Source organism: Catharus ustulatus, chromosome 11 (assembly GCF_009819885.2).
Source record: "Catharus ustulatus isolate bCatUst1 chromosome 11, bCatUst1.pri.v2, whole genome shotgun sequence".
NCBI lineage: Eukaryota > Metazoa > Chordata > Aves > Passeriformes > Turdidae > Catharus > Catharus ustulatus.
The window spans coordinates 8,070,793-8,091,890 of record NC_046231.1 but is presented as its reverse complement, the minus strand read 5'-3'; the positions used below and the strand labels follow the sequence as shown (position 1 = coordinate 8,091,890).

Sequence of the window (21,098 nt, the reverse complement as noted above, 5' to 3'; positions counted from 1 at the left end):
GAGGCTGGCAGGCTGAGAAATCCTTTCTTACCATGCTGGTGTCAGGACTTCAGGACTGGGGCCAGTACTGGACTGGAAAATGCATAAGTGGTTCATTGACAGGCAAACATCTGATCTGGTTTTTGTGTATTAACTCAGGAGATTTCATCAAGCAGTTTTACAAAATCCACTTGCCTAAATAAGCTGGTTTGGCTCTCTGCAAACTGAAGCGGTAGATGTGCCTGAGGCCCATTGGTGTTCTCAGCACTTTTGTGGTTCATACAGAAATCTATTTTGTAGCTTGTTCATAAACTGCATTTCTAAAACATCAGACCAGTAAAAATGTCATTTACTGTGGGCTAGCCAAGCAGCTGTCAGGGAGCCAGGCTGAGAGGATGTTTGTGGCTGTAACCTGCACTATTTGATAGGTATAATATAGAATCCAGTGGTGGAAATGATTCAAGTAATTAAGGTGCCAGATGAGGACCTCTCGGTGTTTGTGTTCCCAGGGAACACTGTGGTTATCTCAAATGAAATACCCAGCTCCTCACAACTAAGGCTAAGGGCCAAGTTGAAAAGGTGAATTTTTTTTTTAATTACACTGTGAGCTTTGGTTCCATAGCCTGGAAAAGTGGATTGCCTGAAATCTGCTGAGCTGAGGGTACCATGTCTGGTGTGGTTCTCCAAAACCATCTGATCTGGGGATCTGGCAGCCCAGGTTCTCCATGCAGCAGTTCTTGCTGCTGCTCCTTGGCACTCATGTTCCACTCCCTCTGTGCCCTCCCCAGCCCAGACAGGAGCTGCCAGTGCTGGCCTGCCCCTGGGAGGAAGGCAGGGCTGCAAGGTCACAATGGCAACACAGATATTTCTCCTGGTGTACGTAATGGACAGTAAATTATTACTTTTTTCCCCCACTCTATGCTGTGTGTGTCAGAATTCTAGATACAAGTACTCATTGCTTGTTTAAATATTAAAAGGTCATTACTCTACTGAAGGTTTTTGGAAATACATGGATTAAAGGTGCTTAAAAAACAGTTTTGAAAACCAGTAATTTACTCAAATTTACCTAATTCTGTAAGCCTGGGATTTATTAGCCATTGTGTTAATCAACTCTCCAGTGTTGTTTTTTGTGTTAAGTACAGATTAAGATATTACATGTGAACTCACGACTCTTGCCGTCTTGCTGACAGTGCAAGAGTTTAAAACTAGTTCAGAAAATTAAATAAGTTTTTATGATGGACTTCTAATGGTGGATTGGTATTAAAGGTATTTTTTTCCCAACTGAACACAGGAATTGATTCATTACTAAGGACTTACTCTACTCAGTATGTCAGTAAACTTTCAAATTCTCTCAATATTTTGGGTCAAGAGGAAAATACATTAGCAAAGGCAATCTTCAAACAAAAGACACAGATTATTAGATTAAGGATTTTTAAATAGGTCTTGTTTATCTCATGTAACTTTTCACATTTAAAAAAGGAGTAAATTATTCCCAGCTGATTATTTCATATAAACATGGTTTCTGATTTTGCATATACAAAGCTGACAGGCTTTTTTTCTCCTTGACAGATGGGGATGGACAAAGTGAACATTTATTACCAGTCTGTGAAGATGAAACATGTCAAAGAAGTGCCATCTACCTAACCAAGCTGGGATTGGACCAGGTAGTGTGAATTTGGAATAGCAAGGACAAAGCAAAATACTGTGTTTGTGAAATTATATGAAATAGAAATTTCATATAATTATATGAAATAGAAATTATATGAAATAGAAATTTCCTCACCTGTAATTATAGAATACAAGAGACTTGTATTTATTTACTTATGTGTTTGCTATCTGAAAAATTTAGTTTAGTGGGAGAGGTTCCTAGAATTCTTTATAATGGCTAATTCTACTCAAGGAAATGATGGATGCTCTTGGAGAGTCACTTTCTTGATTGCAAAACACTATATTCGAAGCACCATAATTGTCCCAGCATGAGATTAAAAGCAAGGTTTGTGCTAAGAGCTGGAAACAATTCTAATTCAAATAAGCTTGTTGAGTTTAACTTAGGAAGTTATTTTAGAGTAAAAATATATATATATATGTGTGTATATATGTATACACACACACATATCTATCAAGTTGAACCAGCCCATACCTCTTACCCCTAATTTCTAGCTTGTCTTTGATTGTTATTAATGAAATAAATTTCCAGATGATATAAAACACTTTTTTAGGCTGTGTGTCTTCAGGGCTGGGTTTCTGTTGAACTGGTGGAGGTTGGTTTGTTCATGACAATACCGGCTTTCAAAGATCTGGTTATAATTCATGGAATAGATTATGATATGTTCATTTATTTAAGTATGTGATCATCTGGTTTGAGTGTTTAGTGCCCTGATTTATAATAAAGTTGCAGCATACAGTAAATTAACCAGATGTTTGTTGGATGGCTTAATAAATGTTTTATTAAATTCATATTTAGCAATGTGAACCTAAAGGCCAAGGTGACATATAAAGTGCTTGTAGCTGACAGCAAAACCCACTCTAGGGTACTCAGAGAAAATTACAATGTGTGCTCTACATGTTGCTAACCATGTTATGAATTACTGATTATTCCCTCACTGAAAAATTCTAAGTCAAATTTTGTGCTAAAAGTAGTTCCCTCTCTGATCTGTAATTCAGGATTTATAGTGGAACTTGTTCTGTAGCCCAAGTTTAGAGTGTAGATTTTCTCATTTAAAGGATCAAAACTTACAGAACATAGACTGTAGCTAGTGAGGAAAGGAAAGCACACAGCTCCCAGTCAGTGCAGGGGGAATGACTGGATGGAACATGACATCAGAGTATGAAAGACTAGCTCTAAATTTGGTAATTTATATCTTTTAGCCTTCTGAGCTCAGCAGCTCTGTTCTCAGAAGTCCCGTTTTGCTGTGCATGCTGTTTGCTTGACTGTCGGTTGTTGCTTTGGTTTGGATTTATTTTTTTGGCATTCATCCCCTGTAACCACAGAACACAGCCAATGGATTGTAGCATTGCTACATGCACAGGGGTACAGCAGAGTTTGAGCTGGGGTCAGAGCCTTTGCACAGAGCAAGTGGATGCTCAGTTTGTGATCCTTGCAGTTCTGCTCTGGGGAGAACCAGGCTGTGGCCACGTGCTGAGCAGGGGAGTGGCTGAGCTGCTCTTTAGCAAAGGGCAGCTGCACTTCAGCTCTCAGTTTACTTCCTTACTGTACATAAGAATCAAAAAGCATTTGAGTTTTGCTTTTCAATTTAATTTGAGACAAAATTCTAAATTAAAGTACAGTACTTTCACAACTATAAGGCGCTCAGGATTACAAGGCACACTTCTGGGTTTCAATCAAAATATTAGTTAAAAGGGTGTGCCTTATAGTGGTGAAATTACTGTCATTTCACTGTAGAAAGTGAACCCCACACAAACAGCTGGAACCACTGAGAGTAGTGGGAGGATCCTGTTGTTCAGCATATGTTCCCAAAAGGAACTGGTGCAGTAGTGGCAGAGGAAGGTATGGGTCAGTTTGCATAATATCAGAATTTTTTCAAGATAGTCTGTTATTGTAACCTGCTCTGAAGTAACATTGCATGCTGACAGTTTTTATCTTGCTTCATAAGGTCATTTATTTGACAGGACTAAACTACTTAGTCGCAAATACATCAACTATTTAACCTATATTTAATTTGTTTGCTCAATTTAGCAATTTCACTGTGTAGTTTCAATCTGAAAATAATTTCCAAGGTAATGACTTTTGAGATTAAAATTAGCAGTTAACTATTGCCCCTTTATTTTAAACAGCAAGGAATCTAAGATTCTCACCCTGCTAGAAAATGTATTAAAAAGTATTTGGACTTACCTAGAAACTCTGAAGCAATTTTCACTCCCTATTTTTAGAATGACTATAATTAAAAATGACAGTATCAAATGGCATGCAATAATGACTTGTTCTGGTCTAACCTTTTAAAGAACTCTATCTAGAATACACTTTTCTTGCACTCCTCTGGAGGTGATGGAGCGTTTTTCTTTGGTAACTTTTCTGTTCTGAAACAGTGAAAAGTATCGGTCTTCATTTGTATATCTGCAGTTTCTCCCATGTGTTGCATGTTTCCTTCATGAAGAGATCTATTCAAATATGTCAATTCTTATGTTTGTTTGGAAGTACAATGTTTCATTTCACTGAATTTGGTCATTGTGAGATCAGATGACAAGCTTTGACTAAATAGGTTACTCTTCATGAGGAATCATAAACTTTGTGGCAAAAGACTGGAATAGATTGTTTACTAATCACTTTACAATGTGAGGGAAACAATAAGAAGTCCTTGTAGTGCAGAATGTTTCAACAAGGGGGTGGTATCCCTTGTGGAATAGGTAGGTGATTATAGGGAATCCATGGGAAACTGAGAAATTGCAAGTCTATTATTGAAAAAAATACCAGACTCTATCTTCATTGTCTTTTTTCAGTTTTTGCTGGAGGGTTTTGTGGGTTATTTTTTTTAGTTAAGGGTGTAGCAACAAATTATTGTTTTCAGAATTTAATTGTTTTTTAAAGAAACTGCTCTCAAATCTGAAAGATCTCGAATGAGATTAGTCTTATAAAAAATACTTTGCCTACTGGGCCTGGTTCTGTCCTTCCTGCTTGTTTGCTGTAACATTTGCCAAAACCAAATGAGAAACAGTTACTGCAGTTCCATGATAGCTGTGATACTTTGGGATTAAATGCATAACAGTCAGAAATACATAGCTTTACAATTAGTTGCTCTAAAACTTACACTGAGGAGAGGTAGGTAATGGCATGTCAGGCTTTGGAGTCGTTCCAGTAAGATCCTGTCTGTCAGGATACTTCTCATGATGTCTTTGGCCCAACTGGATGACTGCTGGAAAGCCAAGCCAAGCTAGGAGAATTATTTCAAGGATAACCTTTCATCACGGGTTTTAATTTGTGATGCTGGTTGGGGCGGCATTAAGTGTTAGAAATACCTCAGATTTTTTTCTTTCAGATGGTGGAGCAGAAGTAAAGGCCAACAAAATACACATGAGTGGCTTAAGGAGAGACAGACCTCCTAAGGTTTTAAAGGAATGGGAATGTTTCCATAGCAACAGCAGAATTGCTGTCAGATCCAAGTGGAATCCTATATGCTGTTTCAGATTGTGGCAGGTGTTAGGACAACTCGGACTTTAAATTCACCTGCAATAGATACAGTCTAATCTGGGAAATGTTTTCAAGTCCTTGCTAGTGTTTAATGTAGGAACTCTAGATACTGTGATATTCTTAGAGATGACTAATTCTTCTTTAATTTTGCCAAGTATTCAGTATGATTTTTCATTTGTTTCCTGAGGCAAACACTATTATTTCAGACCCTTCATCTGAGAGTTTCTTTGTGGGCTTGATGATTCTTACAACCTTTTTCTGTACAATAGAAAGGTTATAGCTTTATTCCTCTTGGAAATCAAGCAGGTCTGAAGTAGAGTACAAGTTGTTCACAGCAAACCCCAGTTTTTCATGGTGTCATTCTCTAGGCTAGAGAGGGAGGTGACAGCATCAATTATCAGCTGCAGTCACTCAGTGTCAGAAGTTTTTCCTCATTCCTGTGTAACAGTGTAAAGGGGGATATGGATTCAGCTGCTGTAGTTTTCATAAATGTCATATTCTACAAGATCTCATTGTTTCTAAGTTGCTTCTCTTTTTGAAAGCAGCTGTGTGGCTGTGAGAATTGAAAACATGACTTTTACTACTTTGGTTGCTTTTTTCTGTGATTCTAAACCAGTGCTGTGGATTGTTATCCTCTGGGCTTTGAACACCATAAGTGCATGGTGTGAAGCACAGTAATTTCTAGGTGACCCTTGCATGCACCTAATGCATGCTGAAGTCCTGTGAGTTATTTGTTGTGTGCAGCTGAACTGCAGCACACTGAGAGGGAGCCCTGGGGAAAGGACTTGTGTTACTTCTGGTGCTGTGGCAGCTCCTTCAGGCCACTCCTGATGCTCATCTTTGGCATTCCCAGAAAATATATTGGCCAGGAATGGGCTACTAATTTCCCAGTTTTGTGACTCAAGCTGGCTCCCTGCCTGTGTTGTGTGGCCTGGAAGCAGCAGCTGGCTGGGGGTGGGTTTTGTGCTTTCTGGGTTTCTGGCCATAATTTAAAAATGGAGATGTGTCAATCCCACAGGTTGGGCTCAAAGACCTGCTCTCAGGCTTTTGAGCAAGACAAGTGCCTTCCCTAATGAATGGAAGAGTGCAGACTTTATAAGAAACAAGGCCTTTACAGTGACTGCAAAGAGCTTTACATTTTTCTCAAATCCCCACATCTTTTTAAAAATGAAAATGATGCTGTCTTCACAGGACAGGAAAGCATTCTCTTTTCTACTTCTTGAAAAAACAAATGTTTGAAAAGTTTAAAAACAAATTTTCGAGCACTTAAATATTTTTCCTATTTTAGCCTAGAAATCATAAATTGAAGGATCCAAAATATTTATATGGATGTTTTAAGTGATGTTAGTAGTGATGCTATGCAGAAGAATTTAACTGAAAATACAGAAGTGAATCTGATTTTTCTGACTGAATTTTATGTGTTCATTTAAATTTATTTTTAAAAATACACTTAGTTTTTCAATTTTTTTCTCAACTGAGCTGTATAGGATATGTATGATCAGAAAACTGGAAAAAATAGCTTCATGTGTCCTCATTATACCCACCTATTTCTATCTTAGAAATTTAAAAAATTAGTTTTAGTCTTTTTCCTGTTAACATAGTAAAAGCAACATGAAGCTTAAAGTAATTGTCTGGATTATCAAGTACAGAATAAGCAGCAGATTTATATTGTTGACAAACACATTTTCATTTTGCTGCCTTTTGTACTGAACTTTATGTCCCGAGGCACAAGAACAATTAATCTTGCATTACATTACACCATAGTGAGTTTGTAGTAGAAACCTACAGAAGGAGTTTTGCCAAAAGCGTGGATTACTCTGAATTTAAACTGTCAGTGTAAGTTACAGCTGGTGCTTGGGTGTGATCTGGTTATGCATCAAACAAGGCTAATGTTACACAGCTGCTCTTGGGAGAAGTCCCACAGCTGCTTCAGTGGCATGGATGGATTTGCTCTGTGGCATCAATGGTGCTGATGCTTGGTAGCAATAGGTGATGTTGTGCTCACCAGTAGTTTTGTATCTCATTGTAGACCTTAGGGATATGAAATTGCCTTCTATGAATCACTCTGAATAGAGTAATAGAGAAACAAATTTGTATTTGTGCCTAAAAATTCTATTCTAATTTTGTCTCTTTAAGATAGTGTTACCATACCTGGGAACATTTAGAAAGTATATGATGGATATAATTGGATTTTATTGCAATGACTGTGTGAATGATACCATGTAAAGTAAAAGCTATATTATATTTCATGGTTCTGATTTCAATCACTGTTTTTCAAAATTAGACTATTTTGCAATAATATTGGTTCATCTGTCTTCTGCATGACAAGTAAGGGCTAAGAAATCCAAGCCTTTGAAAAATTTCCCTCAGGGCAAGAGTATTTTCCTTATTTTCTGTTTCTTAGATTTTTCCAAACCTTCAGCTATGAGTAACTACAAGTAACTAATTAGGCATGTGCATGTTGTGGTGTGTGAGGGTCCAAGTGTGCTTGATGTCAGGTTTGAGTTTGCAGGGGGTGTCGCAGATGAGGATTCAGTTCAGAGCCATGGCACACGCTGGGTGTTTGCAGGGACAGGCACAGCTGCCCCAGGACTTCTCAGCCACCTCTGGGATCCGCACAGCACTGACCTCAGTGCACTTCTGCAGGCGTTTTGGGGGCTTCTCTAATCTGCCTGTGATTGCTTGTAATCCCAAGGGAGCAGTCAAGTCCCACACAATAACCATGTGGCAGGAATGTTGATCTCTGGATTGTGTGGGCAAAAGAGCCTTTCCATGGCAGGATGTGATACTGCCATAGGTCTCATTCTGGTTCCTGAAACAGCTAAATTAAGGCTTGGGTGAGGGACATGTAAGATCTGTTAAGTGCTTTCAATGTTGGTGATAGTGATCCTTTACGATGGCACCCCTCTGTCCTTTTGAAGGCATTGTCAGTTAGTTGACATATAAAATTACTTCTGACTTTTAAAATGACACTGATATTTATTCTATAGCATTGAAATGTTAACCCTGGCACTTCAGCTTCATACTAACTTGCAAAATTACCTTGATTTTAATTAAGATAAATTCCTATTTAGCACCTATGCATACTTTGGAAAGTAAGTGCATTTTTTTTCCTGTCCTGGAGAAATTATACTTTGCATTTCTTTTGTAGTTTCAGTTTGATACTTTAATCTTAATTTCTTATCAAACAGTTCAATATCTGATGCTTCTGGGGATATAGGAAGGGAATTGAAGCTCTTGAGCTTCTAAATATCCATGAATAATAAAATTGTTCAAGCTGAAATGAACCTTAGGAGATCCAGCCTCCTGCTTTAAGCAGGAGCGAACTGATTTCAGACCATGTTGTTTAAAGCTTTGTCAGGTTGGACTTTGAAAACCCCCAAGGACAAAAATCCTGCAACTTCTCAGGGCCTCGTTTGTAGTTCAGTTTTGGTTGTTGATCTCTAGTCAGAACCTCCCTCATGTCAGTCTGACCATTTTCTCTTGTTCTTCTGCTGTGTATCACAGAGACAGCCTGGCTCCATCTCCTCCGCTGGGTCCTTGCAAGATCCTGCCTAAATCTTCTGTTCTCTGAACAATCCCTGTGCCCTCAGCCTGTCCTCCAGGGAAATACTCAGTGCCTGACCATCTTGTTGACCCTTCTCTGAACACACTCAGTATTGTCAAATCCTTTGTGAGCCGTAGGGCACAAAACTGGACACAGAATCCAGAGGCAGATGAACAAGTGCTGTGTAAAAGAAACCCTGGGTCATCTTGAGCAGGAGCACAGGCAGCAGCTTGAGTGCAGAGCTGGTTTGCTGCCCAAGCTGCTGTGCCCAGCTTTACCTTCCTGCTCACCAGGACCCTCCCTCCCTCAGGAGAGCTGGTACCCAGCTGGGCACTGCCTGTATCAGTGCAGGGCTTCACTCCCCAGTGCAGGGTGTCTATAGCTGAGTGCCTGTTTGCCCATTCTTGCCTTTCCAGGGCCCTTCTGAATGGCCATCCTGTCCTGCAGCATACTGACAGTATCCAGCAATTTGGTGTTGCCCACAAATCTAAAGAGGCTGCATCCATCCTCCAGCTTTAGTGATGCTTATTGCATTGCCTTGTAATTCCAGGGGAAAAAAACAAGACTCGGGATCTCATGGCCCTGATGGTTTAAGGCTTACCTACACTTAAAGATTAGTATAAATTCCAGGCAACTCTGAATTTCAATTAATGTACTCCTGAATGTCTCCATATTCTGGTTGTATTCTTACAACCTTAACTATATTTTCCTGTTCTGGCATAACTGAGTGCATAAAAAATACTTCAAATTATTTTTTTCTTTTGGTGATAGAGTTAGGAAATAATCCTTACTTGTAAATGGTTAAGAATCCTGATGAAGTGGTGTCAGCTGTTTTAAATAGAATTACATTGTTTAAATAAATAAAATTAATTTCTTTACCTAGTTGTTCTTTTTTTGTTTTACAGTGGATTCCAGTCTTGCAAGACTTCAGAAATAAAGACACAGTCTGGGGCTTTGTACCATATCAAAATGACAAATCTTCAACAGAAATTTCATTTCCAATTACACTTCACATTGGAGATTACAATATGGATGGCTACCCAGATGCACTTGCTATATTGAAGAACACTTCTGGAAGGTAATGCAAACCTAGAAATAAAGCTGTCAGATTCATGTTCAATCATCAGTCATAGAAATTACTAACTTTAGTGCATCTCATTCATTTTATCAAGGGAATAAGACTTTTGATCTCTGCTAAGTGTTTCCTTTTGAACCCAAGTGTGCATTTATGTGCTCCATTCAGAATGCATAATTGTATAGGCCCAAACTGGGACTCTGGGTGGGGAATTGCATCAGGGACTGGAGTATGAGGCAGCATTTTAGGCATTCCTCCCAAAGCTCAGAGTCTGATTCTCTCCCTTTGCTTTCCCAAATCATCATCTGTAAATTCCTGACTTAAGCTGTTGGTGCTGACTAGTCACACCAGGCTGCTGTGAGCTGGGGGTCCTGTTCCGTGCTGTCACATGGAGCGAGCACCGACTGGTGACTGCTGAAAAATTCAGTAGCGGTTTGCCCTCTTTGAGAACCAGGAATTTACCAGTGGTTTTTACATTGTCCAAGAGAACTGAAAATAAATAACACATACACCCAACCCCCTCAAAGAAGAAACTTCTAACCCTTCTTATTAAATTTTTCAGTGTAATCTTCTCATCCTCCTTTTTCTAAAATGTTTTCTTCATTGCTTGCTTTCCCAGTACTTTCTACTGCTACCATCTGGTGCTAGGTGGGAGAGGGCATGTGGGGATGCTCTCAGGGAGCCTGTTGTACACAGAGGAGTCAGTGATCCATGTAAGAGCTGACCTGAGTAGGTGCATTCCCGAGCTGTTGAGCACGTGCCGCCGGATAAACGCAGCCGGCTGATCGGAACGGAACAGCCTGTGGGCAGCTCTCACCTGGCACCTGGGGATGCTGCTGCTGGCATGTCCTTATCTTTACCTTGAAGTGTAGCAGCATGTTTGCATGTGAACATGCTTTTGCTTGACAGTAGGGATGATGAATAGACTTGTTTACTTTGGAGAAAAGCTGAGCCCTAGAGACCGTGATGCCAGTGAACCTCAGCAGAGACAGGATGTGTGCACGTGAGTGCATTTCTGTGCTGCACAACTCACTCTGCCAGTATCTGCAGAGATGGAACATTATCTGTGCTGTTCCCTTTTTCTTCATGTCTTTGCTTATAAAAGGTGTTTTAACCCATACTTCATGGAGCCTTAATGTCTTCCTTTCTTGACAAATACTTGCACTACTGCATTACAAAGCAGAGTAAGTCTCTCGTAGAGGTGTATTTGTTATCTTCCTCTACATGGTAATTTGAACATCCTTGGGTTCATAGTTTGAATGTATACGCAATATGGAAAACAAGTGAGGTCCTCCCTTTGATGCTTCAGACAGTAAGAGAATTTGGTGCTGATGTCCAAGAGGTCAATTCAGGGCTTCTAGTGGTTGCCTACACAAGTCACCCACTGACATTTTTGTATTAAAGTTCTTCAGATAGTGACACACACCTAAAAATGACCCAGTTTGAAGAGTAGCGTGCCTGTATTCAGCCTACATGATGTGATTCATGACAAGGCTGTGAGCAGCTGAGCTCTGTCTGTACCTCTGAGCCTTAAAATAACAGCAGAGCAGCTGTTTCTATTCAGACACGGCAGACGAGAAGGAGGTGAAGCTGTTACTGCCCAGAACTTGCCAGCCAAAGTTAAAGCACTCAGGCCCTGACTGTCAGGTGTTCCATTCCAGACTTTCCTCAACTGGGACTCTACATCTTCTATTCAGCAGTCATTGAATAAAGACTAGAGAGAGCAAACTAGAACCAGCCTTCCCTTTGCCAAAGTAACACAGTGATGTGGGAGCTGTAAAGTTGCTGTCTTTGCTTTTACCTAAGCCTCAGAAATCTTGTGTGCTGAGCTGTAATATCATGTGTATCCCAATAGCTGGTGCCCTTCAGAAGGGCTGCATTTATGGAGCTCAGAAATCTCCTTGTAGCTTAAAAGTCTTAGGGAGCCTCTGTCCTCTGGCTGGTGCATAATTATAGCAATGTAATGTCACAAAATCATTAAACAGTTTGTAAATAGTTACTCCTGTAGAAGCCCAGAAGTCATCTATGTCTTGTTGCAATGAACTATTGTGATACACTTTTATTCTCCTTGCTTCTGGATTTATTTGCTTATTCAGTTGAGAGCATTCAAAATTATTTTTAAACTTGACATCAAAGTTGAGTGACACAGTAAGGCATAAGGATTGAAGGTACTGACAGATGATGTGACAAGCTATTAAAAGGGAAGTTCAGAAAACTGAGGAAGCTCTGGCAAAAGCAGAGTAAAGTAACCTAAAAATCAAGAAATACATTGCATGTGAACATTGTATCTATCCAGTATTTGTAGAAAAGTAATGGAAACATGCTTTGTAGTTCAGGATGGGAGCAAGTGTCACTTTTTTGGACTCGCTATGAAATATCACATTCAATATTAATTCATTGGTTCTGAGAGACTTAAGCAAATACTTCCTTTTTAAATGTGTAACTGGGTCACTGATTGGAGAGAATTAAAACAGTGTGGGAATGAAATTAAAAGCTGTCCTTAAATTAGAGCAAATTAGAATGAAAACCTTATTTAATCGATTTTAAACACTTCTGGATCAAGCTGTTTATTTCTTTCTCTGAAGCCTTTCATGCTACATCTACAGATCTAATTTCAGTGATTGATTACTGTGATTAAATGATAAAAGCATTTTTGTAAACTCTTGACCTCAATCTGTGCTATCATTTAGGAAACCCAGTTTCTACTTGCTGTCTGTAATGTAAAGAAATTAAAGCAGGCAGAAACAATTTTGTTCATCTGAAAGTATACCAATACATGATAATGGAAGAAAAGGATTAAAATCAATTATATGCCTCCATCACAATTCAGGAACGTACTTGCAGATCAAATCCTTACAAATCCCTACAAAAGACTTAAATAAAGACGCCACAGTTGGGCATAATGTTGGTTAACTGTCCTGCCCAGTGGGCAAGTCAGGAAAATGATCAATAGCTTCAAGTATTGCCAGAACTGTTACAAGACTCAGCTGTTTCATCTCCTGCCATAACCCTTTGATTTGGAATTACACTGTGTAATATTCTGACAATGTAGAGACATTTCTTACTAGAAACAGCAAAATGGAATCTTGTGGTTGCAGGTGTTGTGGGGGGTTGAACCTTTTGAGCCTTTATTGAGTCTCAATAATTCCAACAGGTACTCAATAAATTCCAGCAGGTGAAGGTGCTAAATGCACTGTAGATCCTTACATATTTATCTATTCAGTCTGAATTTTTGTAACTTCTGACTTGTGTTAAAACCTGCACATTAGAATTCAAGTCCAGAGGTTTTCTTCAGGGTAGATACATACATGAATTCTGTATTAGAAATTGTGTGTGTATACAGAATAATAGTGAGGGGATCTTACCAGTAGTTAGTAATTGGTTCAGCTATACCTCCTCTCTTACCTAAATGAATTCATTTTTTCACATGCTGATTTTTAAATTGTCGCTGGTAACATTGGAATTGTAAGTACTGCATGTGAGTTTATAAACATCTATCTCCCATCTAACTAGACAAAAGGAATTTTGTTTAGCAATTGTTTCCAATTAGACACTAGTTATTGGCATCTTGCATTGCAAATATGTAATCTGTCTTTCAAATCCATTTTTATTCAAAGGCACTGTTTTTCACTGGTCAAGTTGGCAATACTTTCCCTGACACAGCAAAGTTGATAACAGCAAAGTTGATAACAGCAAAGACTGAAATTTGGAGACAAAAAAACAGCTGGATATGGAAAGCTGAATAAAAACTTTTAAGTATGATAGACTTCTAGAAAGTTTTCTAGGTGTTCATGCTCAGTTTTAAATTAATGTATACGTATTAATCCTTTATATGGAAGGACTCTTATTCAACCAAATTATCTCTTCCTAAATCATTATTAGTTGTCACTTGTCAGAAGGAAGGTTGGATAGAGGACTTCTTTTAAATGAAGGATTGATGAGCACCTTGTAATTGAGAAAATGTAAAAACCAGAGGCAAATTCAATTATTCTGAACATCTGGAGTGAGATAGTGGTAATTTAGATGTCCCTGGTATTACTGTAAATGAACTACTCTAAAACTGACAGCATGAGAGATGTATGGAATTAGCAGTAAATATTTAATTTTAATTGCAAAGGAATATGTTAAAATAAAACTAAGATAAGTCTTCAGTCTTTCTTTGGTGTTAAGCCTAATTAAATCTCCCTTTGCTGCATAGATGACTTTGGTCAGAAGGTACTGAATTGGGATATAATGTCCTTTGGAATAAAGTTGTAGGTAGTACACAATTTATCTGCAGCTGTGTATTGGTGTGTATAGCTCGATGTTTGAAGTGCTACAAATGGCGTGTTAAGGGCAATGGACTGGTCTTAGTTCAGAGTTCTTGTGCTCTCTTATAGCATTGAAGCTGAGCTGTTTGGTATTGACTGTTAGACATTTGTAGAGCACTTCAGCATTGATTTTTTTAGGTTTTACCATTACAGAAGTGTCTGTCTTTATAGGCTTTCAAGGACATTGCTTTGTCATTTTAAAGATGCAGATGATTATCTTTGTTACAAGGAGATTCTTTCAAAATTTTGTTCAAAATAATAGGAAGGTCATAAGCTTGCACTTATTTATTACAGTATGTATCAGAAATGAAACATGGGAGTAGATACTTTGATTCTAGGGCTCCTTGTATATCACAGGCCTAAATCATAGGATTCAACAGACAGCTCACAGGCCAAATCCAGATGTCTCCCAGGAACAACCTGAGCAGCTGAGGAGGCAGAGAACAGCTGGTTCTCTCCCCTCTGCTGACATTCAGGGCCTGCACAGTAACATTTCCTCCTCCCAGGCTGAGATGCAGCAGGCAGGACAGGGAATGTTACATCTATGAATTAATTCATTTCCTCTACCAGAGAGCTCTCCCACAGTGCACTTCTGAGGTCTTCAGCTTCTGTGTAGGGTTTGAGATTGCTTTTTTCTTCCTGCTGTTTGTCTTAATATTTCTCTTGTAGATACAGAGGGGTGAAGGAAAGTGGCATTTCCATATTCAGTGCCACTTTGATTAATGTCTTCCTTTTTTCTCAGTTGTAAGAAAAGAAAATAAAAAAGGTTCATGTAGTAAATTAACTCCTTGTGCCTATCCATTTACAAGACTTCTAGTTTAGGCTTCAGTAGTGTGCAGAGTATAATGCAGACCTGAGTCTTTCATCTTTTAATTATCATCTAAGTAATTTCTGACAATTTAAAAAAATCTGAACTGAGTCTTTGCAAAAGTTTGTCTAAATTTTAAAAAGCTATATTCAGATGAAAAAGAGAAATCCAAACAATCTGCTTAGCTCAGCTTGTCACCTTACCTTGGAGTTGGCTATTCTGATATGACACTTAGGTAACACATGAAATGAATGTGAGCACTTAAGAATTTCAAGTTGTGATTGAGTTCTCTGTTACAGATAATGCAGCAGCTTAAATGTTGCAGGTGACCTCATTTGCTTTTGGCCATACATTAATTCAGTGATTTGCCTAAGGAGAGATTCCTGTGTGTGCCTGTGCATCCTGGATGCTGCTGAGACACAGAGCCCACCTCACTGTCCCCACACAGCCAGCAGGGTGTTTCAGGGTCACACTGAGGACGTGGTTCTGGCTCTTGCCCTGGGCTCTGACAGCTGAGCTGCCTTTACAGAACACTGCTCTGGCTCCTGGCTCTGCCCCCAGAAGGAGAGGAGGAAACTTCATCTGTTTCCATTGCAGAGGCAGTGAAGGATTCTAGCAGGCTCCCAGGGTACAAAACTGCTTGAAGAGTTGGACTGGCTTGGTAAAGTGTCAGGTTTTCCCAGTTCCAGAAGCACTGATCCATTATCAGGGAGAGGGGCAGCCTTGTGTCTCCCACTGAGCCATAGGTACCTGTTGGATACTCCTTTGAGGGGAGATTTTTCTACACTAGCCCTGGTACTCTGCTTGGTTTCTATGTTTCTTGTTTAGTATCACACCTGTCTTTTTGTGTTATATGTCAGCAAGTGCCCAACTTGGTTTGTCTCGCCCTATTTTTATTGCATTTTAGCAGGTTGGGTTTTGTGTTTTATATTTTGCTTGAAACAGTGGAAAACATACAAATAGAGATTTGGTTTAATCTCATGTTTGCTCAAAACATGCAGTGTGTAAGAAGTATTAATGAAGCTGGGATGGGAAGAAGTAATAAAATAATGAAAAAGCTTGGACATGTTTTAAATAGTGTTTAATCTGACAGACTGTGGAAGGGATTAAGGAAAATGACAAATAAGTTCATTTGTACTTTTTTCAAAATGAAGTGAGGATATGTTCAGTCCCTTGACTGAATGGTTAAGTTGTTCCTGTTGGTTTGGATCCATTTGTTTAGTGTTTTCATTGTTTTAAGTCAGTCCTGACAATGATTGTAATTCTGTCTGTAAAGTTCATGTAAGTACTTACAGATTTTTCAAGTACCCAGTGGCTGCTAGCTGTGCTTTTATTGCATTTAACTCCAGAGCACTTAAACTACTTAATTACAATATTTTTAAATTTCTGCAATTTAACCTTATCTCAAGTTGGTTTCTGTATTTTATATGTATGTTTTACAGCAATCAACAAGCATTTTTACTAGAAAATGTCCCATGCAACAACGTGAGCTGCAAGAGCGTGCGGCGCATGTTCAAGGTGTTCTGGGAGCTCTCAGATCTCAATCAGATCAAGGACGCCGTGGTAGCGACCTTCTTTGACATCTATGAGGATGTAAGTGCAGCTCCTCAACCCAGCAAACAGGCTCTGGGCTTGGCTGTGCCTGTTCCTGCAGCCTTGGATTGTCCTGCTTAACTGTGGATGGCCCTCTCCATCCTAAATTGATTAGCAGTATATTCATAACGTTTGAAAGGTATTGAAATAAATGGCAAAGGTTACATTTTGCTGCACAGCATTTTTTCCCAAGAGTGAATAAGCATTCTAATGTAAACTTGGGATTTTCTTCCTCTAGGGAATCTTGGATATCATTGTTTTAAGCAAAGGCTACTCCAACAAGGACTTTGCTATCCATACATTGAAAAATAACTTTGAAGCAGATGCCTATTTTGTTAAAGTTATTGGTAAGTTATCAATGCATAATAAAGTCAAAATGGGATATTGAGAAGAATGTGAATGTTGGAGCCTTTGCCTATGAAAACATTGTGATAATGTTCTGTACCTGTGCCATAGCAAACCTGCTTTGCTGGAGTTCATGTGGGAATTATGCAGTCACCTTCAAAAGGGGCTGATTTCATTTCAGGGACTCCTGGCATGGTGTGTTTTTCTTAGACTGTATGATTTGTTCTGAGGGTCACTTTGCATTCACATGGCACAAACCACACCTGAGAACACAGAGTGGCCATGAACGTGGCCAGGGTGTGTGAATTAATGAGAGCTGATTTAAAAGGCTTGAGTTAGATTACGGTAATTCATAATTAGGTTTTTAAACTGCATGCCCTGCTGTGCTCTTCAACTGCAAAGGTGTTGAGCTTTGAGCTCATTTCTTGTCTGCCTTGCTTGATTTTTTGAGAATGAGTGAAAAATGAGGCTGTATGGGAACCTATGAAGACAAAGCTCACTAGCAGCAACTGGAGGTTCAACTTCAAAACCTGTATTTGCCTTCATGTTGCTAAAGTGCATCCAGTCCTCTAAAACACACGTTCTGCACATCATAAAAGAACAGAACTGCAGCTGCTGCTGGGGGCTGATACAATTATTACTTTGTCCACAGCCTCAGCTCTGTTCTCATCATGATAGTGTTTAATCATTTATCATGTTGATGGAAGCTACCTTTAAAATAACACCATATATCTGTAGTGTAATTCACAAAAGCATGCAGAAAATCCTCTGGAAAAATCTTACACTTCACAAAGCCATACCAGAATTCTAATTGTGTGATATTTTAATGGGGAAGGGAATAATTTGCACCATGGTTTTTGATTCGCTCTGTGTAAATCTATGTTAAAAACTGGGGCAAGCCTTTTCTTAGCACCCTTTTAAGGCGTGAGTATTTTTGCATAAAAACCCCAGGAAATGGGAATTAATGAGAGTCTAAAAATATTTTTACTGTGATTCAGGAGAAAGTATTTCTAACAAAATGTGCTTTGTGTGAGTTAGTGTATCAATAAATGCATTGTGTTCACTTATTTGGCATATGGACAATGAGAACAGCTTTGCTCATTATAACTGATGTCAAATGTACTTGGCCAGGTAATTTGTTCTAGGAGTGAAACTGAACAGCAAATTTCAGTGTGCCCTTTTGCATCAAAATGGGAAGAGTTGGTTCCACTTGCATATTCAGCTATGTGTAACAGATAAAATTAAAGCTGTAGCATTAAAAGCCTATTTGTAGTGCATGTAGTCTTCAAATTCTGCTTTGCCACACACATGCATCTTGGACTGTATGAAGTATTACATCTTACTGTATATATTTTGAAATCATAAGCAAAGAATGGTAATTTAGGAGTCTTGACAGTTGTTAATCTTCACACACAAATTATTAGAAAACCACCTGGACTAGAGCACATAGGGAATAATTTCTAATCAGACTGTGAACATCTTACATGCCCCTTTCGGTATTTCCCTGCTCCCAAACATTTTGTACCCTAACTCAATGGACCCTTAAAAAGGACAGAAAATGCTTTAAGAAACTCTTGGAGGTTAGGATGACCTGCCCTCAAATCTGGTGCAAATCTTCATTTTCTGTGTGCCATGCTTGCTTTAGGATACCATAATTCATGGAGAAGTAATGTTTTTTCCTGGCTTCAGTACCTGGTGTGCACTCTCCTTCCTGCCCATAGCCTTTACTGGCCTGCTGCTCAACCAAACTGTTGTCATTAGAAGCCCAAATTTTGCATCAGAATGGACCTTAGATTATTGTATGTGTGTGGGTTTTGTTGTTTTGTTCTAATGCTCAGTGTGACAGGATGTCCTGGCTTACAGAACAGATGGCTTTCACTGTCCCTCATTTAGGTTTTTAACAGAGATTTCTGAATGTAACTGATTTTTCAATCTAGTAAGTTTTAAACAATTAATTGGAATTGTCAATTAACTGTCACAGACTTTAGATATTAATTAGCATTATATACACCTGCTTATAATACTTTTGAATTAATATAATAAATCAGTAATGGAATTTTTGCTTATTACAGCTTTTGTGAATTGCTTTAAACCAAGTTCCAAAATGATGCCTTGTATAGGAGGAAAAACCTGTATCTTTTTATCAGTTAAACCAGTGGAGCTGAATCTCTGCCAGTATTTTAAATGGTTAGAAATGAAAAATGATCAATGAAATGTATATTCCACTGCTTTAAAAATGTTTTCATTTGGATTTTTTCTAACTGGCAAATCTGTCCTTTTGAAGCTGGTTAACCAATGAGGTGGGGTAAAACAGTGATGAATTTCTGCCAAGTATGCTTCCAACAGATAAGGAAATGTTATACATTACCATAAATCACAAAGAAGATATTTATTTTCTTTGTGTTTGAATGGCTACCTGCTGCTATCAGTAGACTTTACCAGATTTCAAAGGTGTTGCTTCAAAGATGGTTTGTGAACATAAACATAACAAGCTCACTTTTTGTTCTTGCAGTTCTCAGCGGCCTCTGTTCTAATGACTGTCCTCGGAAAATAACAGTAAGTGTAACTATGGCTTTGTTTAGTATTTACCTTGAAATAAGCTGAATCTAGTTATACCAAATACTCTCAACATATTTAAAGAGTTATTGACTGGAAGAATGTGTAATTTAAATCATGACTGGCCAACTTCTGCTTCTGTGAGACCTGTAACTTTGGGCAGCTGCTGCTCAGAGCTGGAATCAATTGAGTGATTGCAGGAGCTTTGTTACCTTACATTGGGGGCTGGGATATACCAGAGACAAGAGGAACTTGGGTGCCCAAACTGTGAGTTGTGCCAAGTCCAGGCCAAACTGACCTGGGGCAGATCCAGCCACTTCTGGGCCAAACTCCAGCTGTGGGCACAGCCAAGGACAGAAGTGCACTGGGCTCTGATGATTCTGCAGGCAGCCATACACATGTGGTGCTTTCTGTTTAGATTATTTTATTTGTCTCCAGAGACCTGCAACTCACCCATCAAACTGCCAATTAACAGATTGTTTAGCAGTGTTCACAGTGAAAGTTGGCCTGAAAGAGGAACTTAGAGGAATCAGAGGTAGCAGTAGCACTTTAGCTCTGCAAAAATTTCACATTTAATTTTGACTTGAAAATAGAAAAACTGCTTCAAATGGGGCTAACCTTCGCTTCAAGCCTATTTTGAGACATGGAGTTTAATTTCTGTTATAAAATGATGAGGTTTGAAAGTATCATTAACTTAATTACAAAAATTGCGGGTTTAAAAAGCAAATCTTCACAGCAGATGTTGGTGAAAATTTCATTATTGAGATCACTGAAACACTACTGCCTCCATTGTAATAGGAGTTCTCTGACAGAAAGTAACATAAAGTGCATTATGCCAGAGTACAGCTATGTAGCACCAAAAAAAATTATATTTCACCTTATTCACTCATCTTTCATACATCTGCATTAGCATCACCTTTGTGGTCTCCTTAGTTTTCATTCTAATCAGTTATTATTTTCAGGCTTTGATCTCATCTGTCATCATTCTCACTCTTGTGGTTTAAATTTACTACTTTTTGAGGCATGGTGTGAAACATGTCATCAACTCTTTTAGTGTTTTTCTGTAACTTACTTGAAAGCTCTCATTTGGATTTGATGCCCTAATATCAGCTTGAATTTAGCACTAGGAAAAAAAAAAAGTAACAATTCCTTTAAAATCTATTCCTGCAGTTGTCTCTCATCCTCTCCCTTCCCCACCCTTTCTTACTTAGGTGCATTAGTTATGGTTCATCACTGAATAATGCACAACTTTGGATGTTTGTTTTATTTTTCCTCGTGACTGTACTTTGATGTTTAAGAACATCTTCCTCAAGAAAATTTGCTTAAAATAGATACCAATACTTCACAAGTAACTGTTCAATCACTTTAATTAATTAAACACTGCTAAATAATGATAAAAAAAGACAGAATTTGTGTAGTATTTTTCAATTCAGAAATACCATCAAGATAGTGCATTCTCTTGGTATCAAATTTGTGTTTTGCTTTTTCAGAACATGTAGTTATTTCTTTGAATTTTTAAGGGGTTTTTACTTCTAGCTTCCAAGGAAACATTATACCTTTTGCCAGAGGACTGAATAGTGTTGCTTTCTTCGTGAGAAACTAAACATTACATTGCCAGCTGATTACTGTGATTTTGAAAATTGATTTCCACGTAATGGTATGACCAAAACAGTAGCAATATTTTGAAGTTGAAATATAAAAAATAAATTATTAATGTAAAAACATTTTTCTTCAGTTTA

At 38.5% G+C, this 21,098-nt stretch overlaps 1 protein-coding gene across 1 annotated transcript in view; it reads left to right on the top strand.

The window, feature by feature from the left end:
- Positions 1–21,098, top strand: part of ITFG1 (integrin alpha FG-GAP repeat containing 1) — a 74,110-nt gene that overhangs the window by 35,493 nt on the left and 17,519 nt on the right. Inside the window, exons 9-13 of the mRNA XM_033069443.1 lie at positions 1,549–1,643; positions 9,578–9,750; positions 16,308–16,458; positions 16,697–16,805; positions 19,316–19,359. Of these exons, the coding sequence (XP_032925334.1) occupies positions 1,549–1,643; positions 9,578–9,750; positions 16,308–16,458; positions 16,697–16,805; positions 19,316–19,359 (572 nt within the window). The remainder of the gene's footprint in view (positions 1–1,548; positions 1,644–9,577; positions 9,751–16,307; positions 16,459–16,696; positions 16,806–19,315; positions 19,360–21,098) is intronic.